The 17,010-nt window shown below is 38.8% G+C and overlaps 4 protein-coding genes across 5 annotated transcripts; all 4 read left to right on the top strand.

The window, feature by feature from the left end:
* Nucleotides 1-142: 142 nt before the first annotated feature.
* On the top strand, nt 143-2,888 carry LOC117621551 (double-stranded RNA-binding protein 3-like). The gene is made up of 4 exons (XM_034352102.1): nt 143-327; nt 560-813; nt 946-1,165; nt 1,267-2,888. The coding sequence occupies exons 2-4, from the start codon at nt 568-570 to the stop codon at nt 2,250-2,252; spliced, it is 1,452 nt and encodes a 483-aa protein (XP_034207993.1). The 5' UTR covers nt 143-327; nt 560-567; the 3' UTR covers nt 2,253-2,888.
* A 3,442-nt stretch (nt 2,889-6,330) lies between these two features.
* LOC117621553 (glycerophosphodiester phosphodiesterase GDPD1, chloroplastic-like) lies at nt 6,331-9,256 on the top strand. Its single transcript, XM_034352104.1, has 7 exons — nt 6,331-6,528; nt 6,642-6,823; nt 7,491-7,550; nt 7,667-7,948; nt 8,053-8,148; nt 8,287-8,483; nt 8,638-9,256. Exons 1-7 carry the CDS (start codon nt 6,432-6,434, stop codon nt 8,882-8,884), a joined length of 1,161 nt encoding a protein of 386 aa, XP_034207995.1. The 5' UTR covers nt 6,331-6,431; the 3' UTR covers nt 8,885-9,256.
* Nucleotides 9,257-11,615: 2,359 nt separating this feature from the next.
* Nucleotides 11,616-13,031, top strand: LOC117621554 (NAC domain-containing protein 83-like). Its single transcript, XM_034352105.1, has 3 exons — nt 11,616-12,043; nt 12,194-12,474; nt 12,569-13,031. The coding sequence occupies exons 1-3, from the start codon at nt 11,860-11,862 to the stop codon at nt 12,812-12,814; spliced, it is 711 nt and encodes a 236-aa protein (XP_034207996.1). The 5' UTR covers nt 11,616-11,859; the 3' UTR covers nt 12,815-13,031.
* A 1,806-nt stretch (nt 13,032-14,837) lies between these two features.
* Nucleotides 14,838-16,160, top strand: LOC117622490. Of its 2 annotated transcripts, none has more exons than XM_034353169.1 (3): nt 14,838-15,467; nt 15,554-15,618; nt 15,719-16,160. In XM_034353169.1, exons 1-3 carry the CDS (start codon nt 15,038-15,040, stop codon nt 15,914-15,916), a joined length of 693 nt encoding a protein of 230 aa, XP_034209060.1. In that variant the 5' UTR covers nt 14,838-15,037; the 3' UTR covers nt 15,917-16,160. The 2 variants fall into 2 exon arrangements, with proteins under 2 accessions (XP_034209060.1, XP_034209061.1); XM_034353170.1 differs by having other exon boundaries at nt 15,722-16,160.
* Nucleotides 16,161-17,010: the final 850 nt, after the last annotated feature.

Genomic DNA, 17,010 nt, shown 5'->3' on the forward strand with positions numbered 1-17,010 from the left:
GCTCCTCCTCAATCATCGTTACACGAGAAAGTTTACTGTAATAGGAAAAGATTTCATTTGAGTTAGTAACGGTTGGTAAAACCCTAAAAGAGAAAAAAAAAGAACCTAACCTAAGCGGAAAAAAATAATAAAGAGAAGCCAGGAGGAGTAATTAAAGCTTCATTTGACATTTTCACTTCACCTAGTTAGTAGTTACCTACCTTCAACTTCAATATTTACTTCCTTTTCTTTCTTCTCCTCTCCACCCCCACTCTTACTATCAGATGCTTTTGTCCTGAGAGACAAGAAGACTCCCAAGAAGCCAATGTAGGAGGACTACGGAATCTGGTGAGTTGCTTGCTTGATTCTGTCTTAGTTTTATCAGTTGGTTGAGTTCAGTTTCTTCACTCTTTTGGTGGGCTGATAATATCTCCTGCCTAAGCCTTACATTACATATATAATTAGTGTCTCTGAGTCTGAGCTAATTTTCAAGTGATGGGTTTTGCTTTTAAGATTGTATGGAATAATATGGCTTCATCATGTAGAATTTGATGGTTTGTTTGGATGTATTTTGTGAAAGGCGATATCATGTATAAGAACCAGTTGCAGGAGCTTGCACAGAGAAGCTGTTTCAACCTCCCTTCCTATGCGTGCATCAGACAAGGACCAGATCATGCACCCAGATTCAAAGCTTCTGTCAACTTCAACGGTGAGATCTTTGAAGGCCCAAACTACTGCACCACATTGAGACAAGCAGAGCACGCAGCTGCAGAAGTAGCCCTCAATAAACTCTCCACAAGAGGCCCTTCCAGGTCTCTCACTGCAAGAGTTCTTGTAAGTTGGTTTCTTTCCCTACCAACTACCAAGATCATCTAGAACCTCTCTGTTTTCAGTTACTTTTCAATTATTAATTAGCAAGTTTTCTTACTTCATTTCATACCTTTTTGTGGATTGTGTCTGATCAAGGATGAAACTGGAATTTACAAAAACCTTCTTCAAGAAACCGCTCACAGAGCTGGGCTGAAGCTCCCTGTGTACACCACCGTAAGATCAGGTCCTGGCCATGTCCCAGTTTTCACTTGTACTGTAGAGCTTGCTGGCATGAGTTTTACAGGTGAGGCAGCCAAAACCAAGAAGCAAGCCGAGAAGAATGCTGCAATTGCAGCATGGTCTGCCTTGAAAAGAAGTATCTTCTCATTTCCCATTCTCTCTCACAATTTTGTTTAGTTGGTATTTTTTAGCAAAATGAAATTGCTTTATCAAGTATACATCTTTGTGCAATGCCAGGCTTGGGGCCATTGACAGCTAAAGAAGCAGAAGAACAGGACCAGGCAGTTGTGACAGGGGTGCTCTCAAATTTTAGACCCAAAGATGATCACAATAGCAAACAATTTATAAGGAGGAGAGATCAAATTCAAGCAAGGAGAAGAATGGTCAGGGGCCAATGCCACAGAGACAATACTATTGCTTCTGCATCATCATTATCCTCCACATCCAGTGCTGCTAACTCTCTACAGAATCAACACTGGAGGCTGATAGATCTGTTAACAGATTTGGTTCCAGAAGTTTCAAAGCAGAAGCAAAACAGCTTTGCATCTCAGCTTCCTCCACCCCCACCAAGAACAGCCTCAAAGATTTTGCCACCAACTACACTGCTCAACAAAGACAACTCCTCTTCCTACACATTATCCAATTCCAATTATAGGCCTATCCCAGTACTACAAGTTAATGTGAGGAGGGGATCACAAGTTATTCCACCTCCATTGGAAGACCACCAAAGGGATGAGGAAGAATGGCTTGGTACTGGAAAATCAGATATCATTATTAGTAACAACAAGGCCATTGAAAAGGAGGGTCCTAGTAATTCAAATTCAAGTTCTGCATATAGGCAATTTCCTGTGTCTAATACTGGAAGGCAATTTCCATTAGGTCCAGTGAAGGCATTGCCTACAAGTAGCCACATGAAGGACCGAGCCATGTACACTGGAGGTTTCAGCCCGCACAGGATTGCCCCTGCAGTTCAAATCAGATCAGTGATCCCAGTTTGTGCAGCACCACCAGCACCACAATCAAACCCATCAAGAATGATGTCAATGAAAGACACTTCACAGGCAGCCTTAAGTGCTTCTTCTTCTTCTACAAATTCAGGGCCCATGCAACCAGGAACAGAGGTCCCCTCGTCAGCCAGCTCAAAGTTCAACATGCCCGAGTCAAGCTCAACTCAGCTGGGTTCTGAGTTCAACAAGCTACAGTTAGGAGGAGGAAAAGAGTAAGATAATCTGAATCTCCTAAATGAAATGAACCCATAATTACAGTTGTCTTTTTACTTGGATGGGATGGGATGTTTACTAAACCTGTGCTTGTGGCCTCAGAAACCCATGATTTTTGTGTCATGGTGGAATATTGTAAAAGATGATGGAATCTCACATACTTTTCACCTTGGCATGGCATGTATTAAATTACTGCTTCTTCCCACTGCCCAGAGAGAGAGAGAGAGAGAGATGTAGAGATGTAGAGAGAGCAGCAAAGCAATAAATGAGATATGGGAGAGTGGTTGCAGAGGATAAGAGGGGAGAGAGAGAAGTGTTAGGGGGCAGATGAGGGTAGCAATTAAGGAGCCTGAAGAGGGCCAACAGACACTTGTAGCGATTAATGCAAGCAATTAATTTACCCTCAGAAATATTTAATGCTTCTGTCTTCGCCATTAATGCTCTCCTTCCTATCTCTCAAGGAAGACAGAGAAAGAAAGAGAGATATAATAGGCAGACAGATTTTCTTCATCTCATCTTCTTCCTTTTGTTTATTTAATAGCTAGGGAACGCCAATTGGGAGACTTTTGATACTTGGTTGGAGGAGGTTACTGTATAATATTTTGAATGAATGAATGAGAAAGAAAGTAGCCGTTGTAACTTGTGTTTGTGTTGATATAGGTGCAGTGCAGTGCAGGCATGCAGGGTAACGTAAGGTACTAGCTAGCTAGCAAACGAAGCCCAACCAACCCAATTGGGGCTCATATTCTAATCATGAGCCAATTGTTTTTGTGTTTTCTAGTTTCTTTCTACAGCCAGCCAGCCAAAAAGGCAGGCACCATCACCATGTCTTAGTTAGCTTTGACTTTGGAAAAAAATCTTCAGAAATGAAATGAGTAGTTTAATGGTGAAGTTTTAGGTTAATCACAAAACCTGGTGTGGTGGTGGTGGTGGTGGTGGGGCTGTTGGGTTAATTAGGTCATGAATAATCACATCAGATATCTGTAAATTAAATAATTTGGAATTTATTAGGGGTCTTGGAAAGATTCCACAGAAAAGCTTTAATGGTGGTACGTACGAATCAAACACCTTCCCTCCCACTTGTTAACTCTATGAATGAATGTGATGAACCCTAAACCTAGTTACCTAAAATAATGGCATACAAGACATTTGGTCTGACAACAGGAAGGAACAAAGCTGCACGATGCACCAACCATGACATGAAATAACTGTCAACATAATAACTGTCAACATAATAAGATTGGGCTCTTTTTTAGGCTTGATGGCTTCCTTTCCTTTCTGTCCAGAATTGCCAATGCTACGTGCTTAACTCATCTGCCGAGCCCAATTCAGATGATAACACAAATTTGGGCTCATTGAACTCATACCTTAAAGTCGTGTAGGGCTAGTTAGCTTCTGTCCAAAGAATTATAGCCCAATACTATCAGGCGACCCAAAACATAAGGAATTCCAAGCCTAAAATTAAAGTAGAATCGACAACAATGAAGAAACAACGCCTCCTACAAGGCTGAGAAAGCAAGAATATTGCACCATTCTCCAATAATCTAGCGACTTCTGCTTTTTTCTTCTTCTTTCTGTTTTGAAGAATCTAGGGACTTTTTTTTGGACACGACTTTTCATATAATCATTAAATCATGTGTGTTTCTTATCTCATTTTATGACTAGGCCGATGATGAGAGATATAAAAAAAGTTTGTAGTCGTATACAAACAGCTAATGACGGAGTATTTTTGCATGTTTATGAGTGCGCCAATTTGGTGTACCATCCAATACACATAGAATATGTGAAAACATTTTTATTTTATTTTATAAAAAAGCAGTGCAGTTAGTTGGGGAGTTCAAACACACGTCCTATATATCTTGGATGGTACCTGGAACATGCAAAAACAATTCATGAAAATGGGCTGTGTGTTTTATTGGGCGTGAAAAGGTGGAAGTTTCCCACAATTTCTCTAACATGAGTTAGAATCTGATTCATCAAGATGAACAAAATGGGTTAATTGACTAGGCTGGCTGATAAGATAGTGTCTAGAGCATGAATCTTGGAAAGATAAAGCGTCATATTTGAATTGCATGAGTTCCTTAATGAAATCGAGTGTACGATTTTGAATTGTGCAGAAAAATTAACCTCGGTGTATTATACGTACATCATATGAGAAGAGAAAGAAATTGGCACATCAATCCAACGAGGCCACTGCTTTTCTCTTTCTCTTTCTCTTTCTCTCCTGATGCGAATGGCACAAGATTCTCTGTGCTTTGCTTTAGCTTTGGTGACAAAAGCTAAGCTCAATGTTTGGAACAGTGGGAACCAACTCACCTTTCTATGTTTAGTCACCATCCATCCACACTCCACGATTATTGGTTAGCCCTAAAACTCAAAGCAGATGAGCATGCATACACCTCTATTCCTTTCCCTTCTCCATTAATTTTTCCTCTTTTTTGTATTTGTTTTCCAGTTTTTTAATACAATGAGTTAAAAGGAATATTTAATATTACACCCAAACTCCTAGGTTCGATTATCCTATCTCTCAATATTTGTTTTCATATATTTTGTTAGTTCACATATCGTTTTCCATCTGCCCCAGCGCTAGCCAGAATATTTTGTGCAGACAAGGATGGAAATGGAATCGTCTGGTTTAGTTGAGCAACATTCATTCTAATTGGAGCTGTTACAACTTAATATACTGTGGATTGGAAATTGACAATGTCCTCCTCCTTGTAAGAGTAAACTAATTCTTTTGTTATCGGGTCGAAATTCCCAATGAGTTATTTGTCACAGAAATCATCAAAGCAGAAAGCGTTGAGTGGCAAAACAGACGAGAAGACGAAAACAAGCGAAGATCGATGCTGCTGGCAGCCTGGCACCAACACCAACACCAACTATGGAGTGGGTCATTGAGGTCATATTTTTATTATAATAGAGGTCCAGACAGATAAGCCTACCGTGGTTACACATCATCTCCCCACCCCTTATCCATTTCTTATTATTTTCTATCTTTTAGTGGTCGATCTTCATTCTTGCATTGCCATTTGCAATTTGCACACACATGCAGCTTCTACCTCTTTTTTTCTAATTGGTCGAAGAGCTTCTACTACCTCATTATACCCAAGTATGTAACCGAAAAACAAAATAACAAAGAAAAGACCGGGGGACTTTTGAGACTTTTGAGAGTCTTTGACCGTTAAGAAAACGTTAGCCGAAGAAGAGAAGGAAAATAATTCGACAAAACAAGAAACCGTACCATGCCACAAATACGGGGTGGGTGCGTACTGCGTAGTGCAGGGTGAAGACGCGGACGCAAAACAACTCACGTGCCGGTGCCGGTGACGGCAATGTCAAAGACCCGACACTTTCGGACCACGCCACGCGGTGACACGGAGCTTATCTTAACTTATCCGATCATACTTGGCGCTGACACGAATTGTATATTTTAAGTTTTTCCAAAACAGTATTGGTTCTTCACCAAAATATATATATAGTTTTCTTCGGATTGGTTTAGGATTTTTACTCTAACCGTTGGATCGCATGCAACAATGCTTATTAAATTCATAACATATTTAATACATGGCTGAGATTAAAAAATCTTAAGCAGAAAAGCTCCCAACAAAACAATGGAAAATACTTCCTCCATCTTCCAGAGTCCAGACTTAACCTCCCCACCGCACGCACGCGCCAGGTGGCACGCACTAATAATATTTTTTTTCTTTTTCGTCACACATGGAAATCACGTTATTGTTGTGCCAAGCTAGCTATAATGCATTTTCGACAAGCAAAATTACAATAGTTGACCGATCATAATGTAAAAATAAAAAAGCTTTTATTACAAGGCATACCATAAGATCAATGACACGTGTATTGGTTTTTTTTTTTTTGGTTGGTGGGAAGAAAAAGGAATATTAATGAAGTTAACGGGGTTGAGAGGGTCCAACAAAAAAAATATTGAGTTGAGAGGGGAAGGATAATGGAATATCCAGAGCATAAGCGGAGGGAAGGGAATATTCTGAAGACATATCCCGTTCCGTTTGGCGTGGCTCGCGCCGGTCCTCCTTTCACTCCTAAATAAATATAAATACCCCCCTTCCTCCATACTCTTGCTTCAAATCTACAAAGCTTCACACAAGACTTTGTTGCGTCGCCCCGTCTCTTTTAATTTCCCCGTCTTTAAACAAAAATAAAAAATATATGGCTCTCAAGGCCGTCCATGTCTCCGACGTCCCCAACCTCGACCAGGTGCCGGAAAATGCCTCTCTGGCACTCTACTCCACCCGCTTCTCCAAAGGTACATAATACATATACGTGTTCAATTACTAATCTTTATTAATTTGTTTCAATTGTTGTGTATTTTAGAGATATTAATAGGATTTACTTTTTGAACACGGTGTTATTTTATAGGAGTGGAAATGGGTCGGGTGGCATCAAGGATACCCAAGTTTCTGGTGATAGGACACAGAGGGAATGGTATGAACGCGTTACAGTCGTCGGATAGGAGAATGAGAGCCATTAAAGAGAACTCCATCGCGTCCTTCAACTCAGCCGCCAACTTCCCCATTGATTTCGTCGAATTTGATGTTCAGGTGAGAGAGCTTCCTTGCTTGTTATTATTTCCTCTGTTTCTCTCTGTCTCCCAATTCAATTCAATGAACTCAACCCAACAATGCCTGTGTGTCTCTGGATTTTTCGGTGGCCTCTTTCTGTTTTTCACTTGTTATTTATTTATTTTTACGCATGCAAATTGTCGAAACTTGAATTCCACCGTTTTAGCTGTCCGTCGCCGCATACGCGTTGTTGGTGTCGGTATGCGCGTGAGAATGAGAATGAATTTGATCGAGTCCGCAGTAAAACCCGCCCCTGTTTGAGGGTATTTCTGTAAATTCAAGTTTTTTTTCTCTTTTCCGGTGGATTTGTTTGGTTTTCCGAGTTGAGGGGGTTAAGCTCTTCGAGTCCTCTGTTTTTTCTATCGTTTGTATTTGTGTGGGATTTGTCTTCCCGAAAGTTTTCTTTTGAGTTTGAAATGGTACTGATTATATCTCCTTTTCTTTGCATTTGCTTTTCCTTCCTTAATATTTTGGAATTTGGATTGAAATTACAAGAATGGAGGTGAATGAAGCTAAAAGAAAAAGAGAAAAAAAAAAAAAAAAAAAAAAAAAAAAAAAAAAAAAAACAAAGAAAAGAAACCCAAAAAAAAAAAAACGAGGAAAAATGAAACAGGAAAGTGAAACCCAATGTGGTGGCTTTTTGTAGGTAACCAAAGATGACTGCCCAGTCATTTTCCACGACAACTTCATCCTCTCCGAAGAAAATGTAAGCTTTATTTTTCCACCCCTTCTCTTATTATTGAATTTTCCTTTTCTGATTATTTACGTACGTAGAAATTTTAAACTTGGTTAATGTTTCGGTCGGTTTTGATTTTGCAACAGGGGACTGTGTTTGAGAGGAGAGTAACGGAACTGTGTCTGTCGGAGTTTCTTTGCTACGGCCAACAAAGAGAGGCAGGAAAGGAAGGAAAAACTTTGTTGAGGAAAACCAAAGATGGTAAAATAGTAAGATGGGATGTTGAAAAAGATGACTCTCTCTGCACACTCCAAGAAGCCTTCGAGCAGGTTGAACCTTCCCTGGGCTTCAACATCGAGTTGAAATTCGACGACTACGTTGTTTACGAACAGGACTATCTCATCAACGTCTTTCAAGCCATCTTGCAAGTACGCAGCACATCATGCCCTTTTAATCATTAATAGCCTTCTTTAATCATAACTTTTTATAATCGGTACTGATTCAAGTCTCTTAATTTTGTTTTGTTGGACAGGTGGTGTTTAACTACGCCAAAGACAGGCCCATCATCTTCTCAAGCTTCCAACCCGATGCTGCGCTGATTGTTAAAAAGTTGCAGAGCACCTATCCTGTAAGCACTTGTCATATAATTGCTTGCTTCAAAGTTGTCTTATATATCATATATGTTGATCAATTACTGATGATTTGCCAACTATTCTCGATATGGGGTTTGAATTACTAAGGTTGCTGAATCAATTGATGATGGCAGGTTTTTTTCTTGACAAATGGTGGGACGGAGCTTTACTATGATGTGAGAAGGAATTCTTTGGAGGAAGCCATGAAGTTGTGTTTGGAGGGTGGTTTGCAAGGTATTGTGTCGGAGGTTAAAGGTGTGTTCAGAAATCCTGGGGCACTGACCAAGATCAAGGAGGCCAAGCTTTCACTCCTAACATACGGAAAATTGAAGTAAGCTTGTGGACTTTGATTTGCTCAACAGATTTCTTGCTTAGCCCATGTTCTGGTTTACCTTGATCTTTCAAATTTGAGTTCCGTAAAGAAAAAAGTTTGAACTCTGAGAATTATGAATGTTAAATTGATGAAATATATGATGAAATTGCAGCAATGTGGCGGAAGCTGTTTACATGCAGTACCTAATGGGAATCGAGGGAGTGATAGTAGATCTTGTGCAAGAGATCACGGAGGCGGTGTCGGATATGATTAAGCCAACAACAGATGAAGACGTGGGGGACAAGAATCTGTTGGAAGGAGACGGGAAGATGCAGATGCAGGTGAAATCAAAGCCAGAGTTCTCGCAGAGGGAGCTTTCTTTTCTTTTGAAGCTGATTCCAGAGTTGATACAGCTCTAATACAAGGATTGCTACTTGCCCTTTGCTTGTTTCAAATATATTTTCTCCTTTTATTTTAGGGCCTATACTCATCACTCAAGTCTGGAGGTTGACGCATCTTATTCTATGCTCGTTGTTCGTTGTACATAACTTGGTCTTGTTTTATATTAGCACAAACCTTGTGCGCTCCTCCATTATCCATCCATACATGTATCTCAGAAATTCTATGTTAATTAGTTTTTTGATAAGATCTATGTTAATTAGTTGAGCAGCTTATTTTCTTCTTCTTCTACTCTCTCTCTCTCTCTCTCTCTCTCTCTAGGTCTACACTTCACTTATTTTGTAATTGGTGGAGGTAGTATCATTTTCGGATGAATGAATTTCTCTTTTTTATGCGAGATGAATGATTATTTGCGCATCCATCATCGGTCGGTTTTTGGAAGGCAAAAGTGGTTGATTGTGTGATGTGATTCTCTTGTATAATTTGTTACTTGTTGCATTATTGGTTTGTGCTTTATGTCCTGGCAATACCGATACATTAATATTAATTTGCGTTTTATGAAATGGTTTTTGCTGGATTTGGAATGGCGAGAGAAACTCTACACTAGTGCACCGGGGCTTATTGCTTGTATTATTCTTCATAAAATTAGCGGAACACTGTTGCAGCCCAATCTCAACACGGGCTTAACCCAGATTGTGATATTTCTTTATGCCTCGTTTGGTCAAGATCGATCAGTCTAATCAAATTGGACAAGACTTTTTCCCGTGCTTAGAGCATCTTCAAGAGAGTATACAAATGAAATAGGTAAAATTGTACTATAACAACTTAGGTGGCACTTTGAAGTAGGCAATATTGACTTGTTGGGGAGAGTGGGTATATTTTGTCTATTCATTTGCCTCTTTTCTTAGAGCATGAAAATACTGATGTGGCAAGGCAAATGAGTTTGCCTACTCTTTTGCATCTTTCCTTGGAGATTCTCTTAGCGGGCTTAGATGCTAATCAACAAGAATGACTAAGGATGACTATGAAGGGTAGTTGCTCAGCTCTCAAGTACTATTTTGCTATTTCCGGCCATTAACACTATAACACACAGAGTGGGGGTTCATTCCCACTATCCAATAATATAAAGAAAAGGCTTATTTGAGGATGTGGAATGCACAGTCCAAAATGCTTTCTTGCTTTACCTTCTTAGTCCAATGTAAGTAGTGAAACTTACCCTTCACCCACACCTGCTCGTTGTAAGCAGCTCCTGATCAATTAATCAAATACCTAAACTGAACTAGTACTAATTACCGGAGAAGATGATGATAGGCCCATGGTTGCTTGCTATTCATATATAGAATAGAAGCTTGGAAAGCATGTATTTATAATTTAGTTGAGAAGAAAACCAAGTGTTGTTGAGTTTGAGAAGAAGATGGTATTTTGTTTAAATTAGATTTGGCAGAACACACAACAAAGTAGCAAACAGGTAGGTAGGCTTGCTAGCTTCTTGAATATTAATAGATAGAGAAGATAGCATTAATGTGAGAAGATATGATAAGAAATAGAAAAATTAGATGATGATGGTGGCCATTTCCACCACCACCACCACAGTAACGAATCCCACAGCACTCTGTCTATGTCAACAATTTCAAGACAAGACCACACTACAAGGTGGAGGTAGCATATATATATTTATGAATTTGTTTCTTTCTTGGTTTTGGTCGAAATCGATGTGTTTCACTTTCAAACACGCATCTAGGGATGTACATGTTGTATGATGTATGGTGTTGTTCGAAGTTTCAACTTTCAAGTTCAAGGAGGGAGGAGGCAAATGCTATTCTCTTAAATTGTTTGTTTATTTGTTGTATTTGTTGTTGTATCCATCTTATCATGATCAACATGATTGACCTAGGCCATTTATTTTATATATTAATCTCTTCGCTGGCGTTGGCTGGCCCATCTGGGAAGCAATGGTTGGTTGCAGCCAAAAACTATTTCCTCAAAATTCACTATATAAAAAATAAATGAGATGTAAGCATTAAAAAAATAAAGAATTGTGATGGAAAATCATGTTCTTTTGATTTGATACATTTCTGATGATCTTTTATTGAATAATTATACGTACTTTGCAAGGAATCATGAAAAGATTGAAACTAGGTTAATCATCTCTGAAACTGAAATGCATCTACAGACAGAGTACAGTATGTTTAATTAGATACGTTTGTCCACAAAACAAATGGACAACAGCCAGCCACATAAATTAAGTCAAGATAATAATAAAAGGTCGTACAAGTTAAAACAAGAGTAGGTAAGCGAGACCAAGCAGATAGATAAAGATTAAACTTTAAAGCCTGCCTGCCTTTGTAAATTGAAATGTTGCCATCAGCAGCAGCAGCACAACCAAAAAAAAAAAAAAAATATGTGGCACACATGAAGTGACTGACGGACAGACTAGTAGAAGAAGAAGAAGAAGCGCATGCTTATTGACCAAAAGGCAGATTATTGGATTTTCAACTTTGGCCTTTACTAATACTGATACTAATATCACTAATACTAGCTGCTAAAGTTGTTGAGTCCTCACACGCTTGTGATTGTGTGAAAACAAAGACCGTCAAAACTAAAAAACAAAACAAAGCTGTTTCCCATTTCCCCAGTCAAGGAAGGGGTTTCCGAGTCAGAATTGGAGTTAGAATTTCCTCTTACTCTTAAGACTACTAGCTAGTCTCTTATTTAAAAGGCTATATGAGACCTCTCTGTCTCTGTGTTTCCCCACCACACACGTCTCCTTCTTTTGCCTTTTCTAAATCAAACTTCCATTCCATTTATTTGCTTTGCTCTCTCTCTCTCTCTCTCTCTCTTGTTGCAGTTGTACAAGAGTCAGTAACATATATTCCTAGCTGCCTACATATAAATGGGTTGCTTCCGCTTCAATTAAGCTAGAGCTAGTAGCTTCCTCTTCTTCAATCTTATTCATTATATTCAGCAGAACCAATATCATATATTTGATTTATAGATGGAGAAATTACCAAACTTTGTTATAAACGGAGGAGTGAAGATGCCAGTTGGATACCGGTTTCATCCCACGGATGAAGAGCTTGTGATCCACTACTTGAAGAGAAAGGTCCATGCCGCGCCATTGCCTGCTTCCATCATTCCCGACTTTGACGTCTTCCACACTCATCCCTGGGGCTTGCCAGGTACTTCATTTAACCCAACTGAAACTGAACTGAGAGAGAAGAATAGTTGAAAACAAAGGCTATAGGTAGCTTATTGATCCATTATTTCTCTCTCTCTCTCTCTCTCTCTCTCTCTCTCTCTCTCTCTCTCTCTCTGTGCTCTGTGTATAGGTTGTGGAGGTGATGTTAGGGAAAAGAGGTATTTCTTTTACAATCAAATAACTGCGAATGAGATTGACGATACTAAGAGAGCTGCTGGCTGTGGTTACTGGAAGCCTATGGGCAAAGAGAAGCAAATTGTTGATCCTGAAAGCAGCGAAGCAGTTGGGATCAGGAAAACGTTGGTTTTCTGCCGAAGGAAGCGCCGTTACCATGAGACTCAAACTAAAACTCGATGGCTCATGCATGAATATCAGCTCTTGTCTTCTCAAGTAAACCCAACCCATACCCAGGTATTTATTTATGTAACTAGTTATTAATCTTTTTGCTAATTAATACAGCCATTAAATAACTAATATGATGATCATCATATTATATATAATGCAGGCATCTAAAAGGGAACTGGAAAACTGGGTTGTGTATCGCGTATTTCAGAGAAAGAGAAAGCCTCAAAGATCATCGGATATTATTTCTCAACCCTCCAACAGCAAGAGGACTCGGACTCAGAGATTAGTGGAGGCGATTACACCTTCTTCCTCCTCATGTTCGAGTGATATCACTCATCTCTCTTCCAATGCCAATAGGCTAGATCATGATCAGGAGGAAAACAGCAGTGCTGCTGCTGATAATTAACATAGCTATTCTTGATCATATATATATATTTATATATATATATATATAATATTTTTGCCTGAGACGACTGGAGATGAGAGAGAGCTTTAAGCTTCCTTTCATGAGAATGCAACTGTAGCGCAACAAATTAAATGAGAAAGAAAAGGCTTAATTTTATCTTTAATTTGAATGGCATATCAAAGTTACGGTGAGCAAGCATATTAGCTAGCTAGATTAATTATTGTCTTCTTCATGGCAAATCCAAAATGAAGCGCTCTGGATTTAATTAATAATTATATTATTGTTTCCCTACCTTACCTTGCTTTATTGGGTTCATCAAATAATTCACCATACCATATGTATGTATTTGGGACATATGATTATATATCATAGTGAGAGGGAAAGAGGAATGCATATATATATATATATTTGGCATTCATTGTTTCTGAGTAAATCTGGAAGCTTTTGTTTCCTTCCTTATGAAAAGGCAAATGATTTTTGAGACAAAAGATATGACCCAGACTAATAAAAAAACAACTGGCAAATGTTACATGCATATATATGATGATGGCTATGCTTTTATGCATGTAAAGCTTGTTGTCCATTGATTGCTATGAAAGCAACAATTAGTACCACCCAAAAGAGGCATCCAAAGACACATACATGGATGGTTAAAGTGTTTTTTTCCCTTTCCTTTTGTTGGGCAGAAAGCTAAGGGAAAAAGAGGTTCTTCAATTATGTTCTGTATTATCCATATCTAATCATGTTTCACAAAAAAATACACAAAGATATCGATGCTGGTGGCAGGCAGGGTAGAGAGAGAGAGAGAGAGCACCCACACCACACTATTATACAGTATACTGCTGCAGTGCACAGCACATGCGAGGTGAGTCGCAGTCGCATGATCCATGTTTCAATTCAATATCCCAATTAATATAATATTGAAATAAATATGCTTCGTTCGAGTTATGGAATGGAATCTCGATGACTTTTTGGCGTTTTAGTCCTAATATAATTGGAATTAAAAACCAAAAAGATTCTGCCTTCTTCACAATTTCAGTGGCAATGGCATCCAGTTAATTAATATGATAATTGTATATATAATATTAATTAATTAAAGAAGGGTGTTGGTTGTGTTGTGCTGGAGCCTCAGAGCCCCAGAACCCCAGAGCCCCAAAGCCCCAGAGCCTGGGGAAAGGGACAAAGCACAATTAAAATGGGAGGTTGAGGTTGAGAATAAGATTGGTTGGCCTGGTGAGTTATAATAATTATGTTAATTACATCGATCAAGTCATGTCTCCCTACCCTAATAGTAATAGGGAAAAGTATTATGAATGATGTTTATTATCCAAGGTTACCTAGTTCAATTCTCCACGACACTCATCTAAAGGAAGAAAAGTAATAAAGCAAAGGATTAACAGATGCATGTGGAATGGATGAGTTAGCTTAGTGGCGTAGAATGCTGACTTTCTTTTCTTACATTTTGTCTGTCTGTGTGATCTGTGATGTGAAGTCGGCCTTAATTAATAATTAGTCATCGTTTGTGGTAGGGCCATACTTTAATTTCCACAAGAAATATTGTTCAAATCAAAGGATTTGTGTCAAACTTGTCAAGGGAGGGTGCACTGCACTGCCTGGCAACTCAGAAGCGACGACCCTGACCCTGACCCTGACCCTGAGGCTGAAGCTAGCTTCTCATGGAGCCAGAGGCCCAAGAGAAGCAAGAACGAGTAAGCGGACCTAGCTCTAGCTCTAGGCCCTAAATTAATCCAAAACTCCCAGGCCCATCAAACACTCTACAAAACAAAAGGAGGGTTGTTAATTAACAGCTTAATTATATAATTAAAAACTAACAGCAGGAGTATGTATGGTATGGGTTGGTGAAACAGAATTATCAAGTGCAATGCAGGGTTGATGGTTAATTATGAACCTAATCCCGCAACACGCGTTGGTTCCCTCATTTCAATACTCCTATCCAAATTTATTTTTCTTAATTTGTTTCTAATTTCCTCTTCACAATATTGGACAGAGCAATCCATCGACACTTTAAACTCACATTAATTATTAATTTTTATTCATTATATATATATATTTATTTATTTATCTGAGAGGCCGCTGATCGAATTAATGATCGCTCTCCCTCCCAACCTCTCCATCTTGTTTTGATCATCTCTTCTTCCCTATTCATGTCTGTCCTCCTCTTCCTTCTTGTGCATATCCATCTATAGTTTCCTTCGGATATCCATGGGTTGCGGCATTTCCAAGTTGGGGGCTAATGCTCATCAACATCATCAGCATGAACACCTAACTACTTCTTCTGCTTGTGAATCTAATAATTATAATATTGGCAAGGATCCGGAACGGGGCATGCATCACTATGGCGAGGAGGATGACATGATGATGAAGGAGAAAGAGATATCAGGGCGGGTGGAGAAGGTGGTCAAAGAGCGTAGAATAAAGGAGGGGCACCCACATGCACATGCAGGCCTAGGGTTAGTGAAGGGAGGCCGCCAATATTCTGATGATGATGGCTATGATGAACAAATGCTCTCTAGCAGTGACAGGGAGGATAGCTTCATTCATTGTCCACGATCCCCCAGTTTTAGGGATTATTTCATTGACTCTGATCAAGACTCATCAAGGCATCATACCCCTAACAAATTCTTCTTTAGCGGTGAGTTGCCTTGCCTCACAAATTATTTACATGAATTAGCTAATCAAACAATTTGTATAATCTGTGGTGTTGTCTTTTCTTTGAAGGTGATGCTAATGATCATGAGATCAACAAATCAGAGACATGGGCGGAATCTCAGAATACCAACAAGGTAATTCAAAGTTCTTGTCTAGCTAGCCTTAATTGATGAATATTAATTAGCTTAATGTTGTCAATAATTGTGTTTTGTTTTTAATTATTACGTGGCGCAGCAGCAGAGAATATCAGAAGCTGATGAATTAGTGAAAAAAGAGAGCAAAGGATCAAGACCGTCAGGAATTAGGGGTGTGTTAGGCAAGCAATCAAGACTAAGATCCTACTTAAACGTCTCCAATTGGCACCATCACAACAGTCCAATCTCATCACCCTCTCAACAAAATCCCTCAAAACTGGTTGCTGCTGAAAATTAATTAATTACATAGCAGCTGCATGAAAGTAAATCATATCGATTATATATAGGATCTATTGACACAAAACACAAAGAGGCTTTCTTTCCTTCATTTGTTCAATTTCCCACTCCTTTTTTCAATCTCCCTTCTCTCTCCGTACATCATACATGTGTATTTAACATGCAACATGTAATATGTAACATGTACGTACGTTTAACGTATCTTTTCTCCCATTTTTACCTCAATTGATCATTAATATTTCACATGCCTTACTCTGCATATATATAGTTGCAATCCGGCTATAAAATACATGATTCATGCATGCATGTGTATATACATGTGTACATACAGTAGTTTCATATGGAGATCACTAATTAAGATGTGCGCAGATACAATACAATTATCTGTTTCACATGGAGATTGCTAATTAGGATGTGCGCGGATACAATACAATTATCTTCCATGATCATCGAAAGCTTTCTGTTACTTATTATGTTTGCACCGACCTGTGGCTGGCTTTGTGTCCTATCCTAAGGAAGACAACGTTATGTATGATCTGAGTCTCAGGGCTCAGGTTGTGCTTCAAAAGGCGGCTAGCTGCTTTTTGAAAATGACAGCTTCATCTTTCGTCCCTTCGTCTCTTTCCTCTCGCTTATGCTTCAAGAAACGTATAACATGCCTTTTTTGAATTTTGACCCACGAAAGTCTTTATTCAAACAACAATAATTTCTTCCATATATCGCTTTCATATTTATTTCTCACAGTCGCTCGCTCCTCTCCTTTGTATATTATCCTATAATTAACTTCAAACCAAACCACAGTATAAATTTAAAAAGATAATTAAATTTGAACAAAGACCAATTAAATTTGTGTCTTCAAAAGGGTTCCTTAGTAGTGGGAGAAGACCAATCTCAATTTTAGCCTTACCTTCTCAATCATTACACCTCTCTCTCTCTCTCCCCCTTTTAATTTTTAAACAGAGGATACTTAAGTTCATTTGTACGTAATTACTAGTCATCTAAAATGTCCTTGACGATGGTAGAAAAGTTATAAACCCTCATTAATTTTGGATTAGAAAAGAATGACTTGTGCGTGTAAGATTTTTATGTTTTAAA

The sequence above is a fragment of the Prunus dulcis genome, chromosome 3 (assembly GCF_902201215.1).
Source record: "Prunus dulcis chromosome 3, ALMONDv2, whole genome shotgun sequence".
Classification (NCBI taxonomy): Eukaryota; Viridiplantae; Streptophyta; class Magnoliopsida; order Rosales; family Rosaceae; genus Prunus; species Prunus dulcis.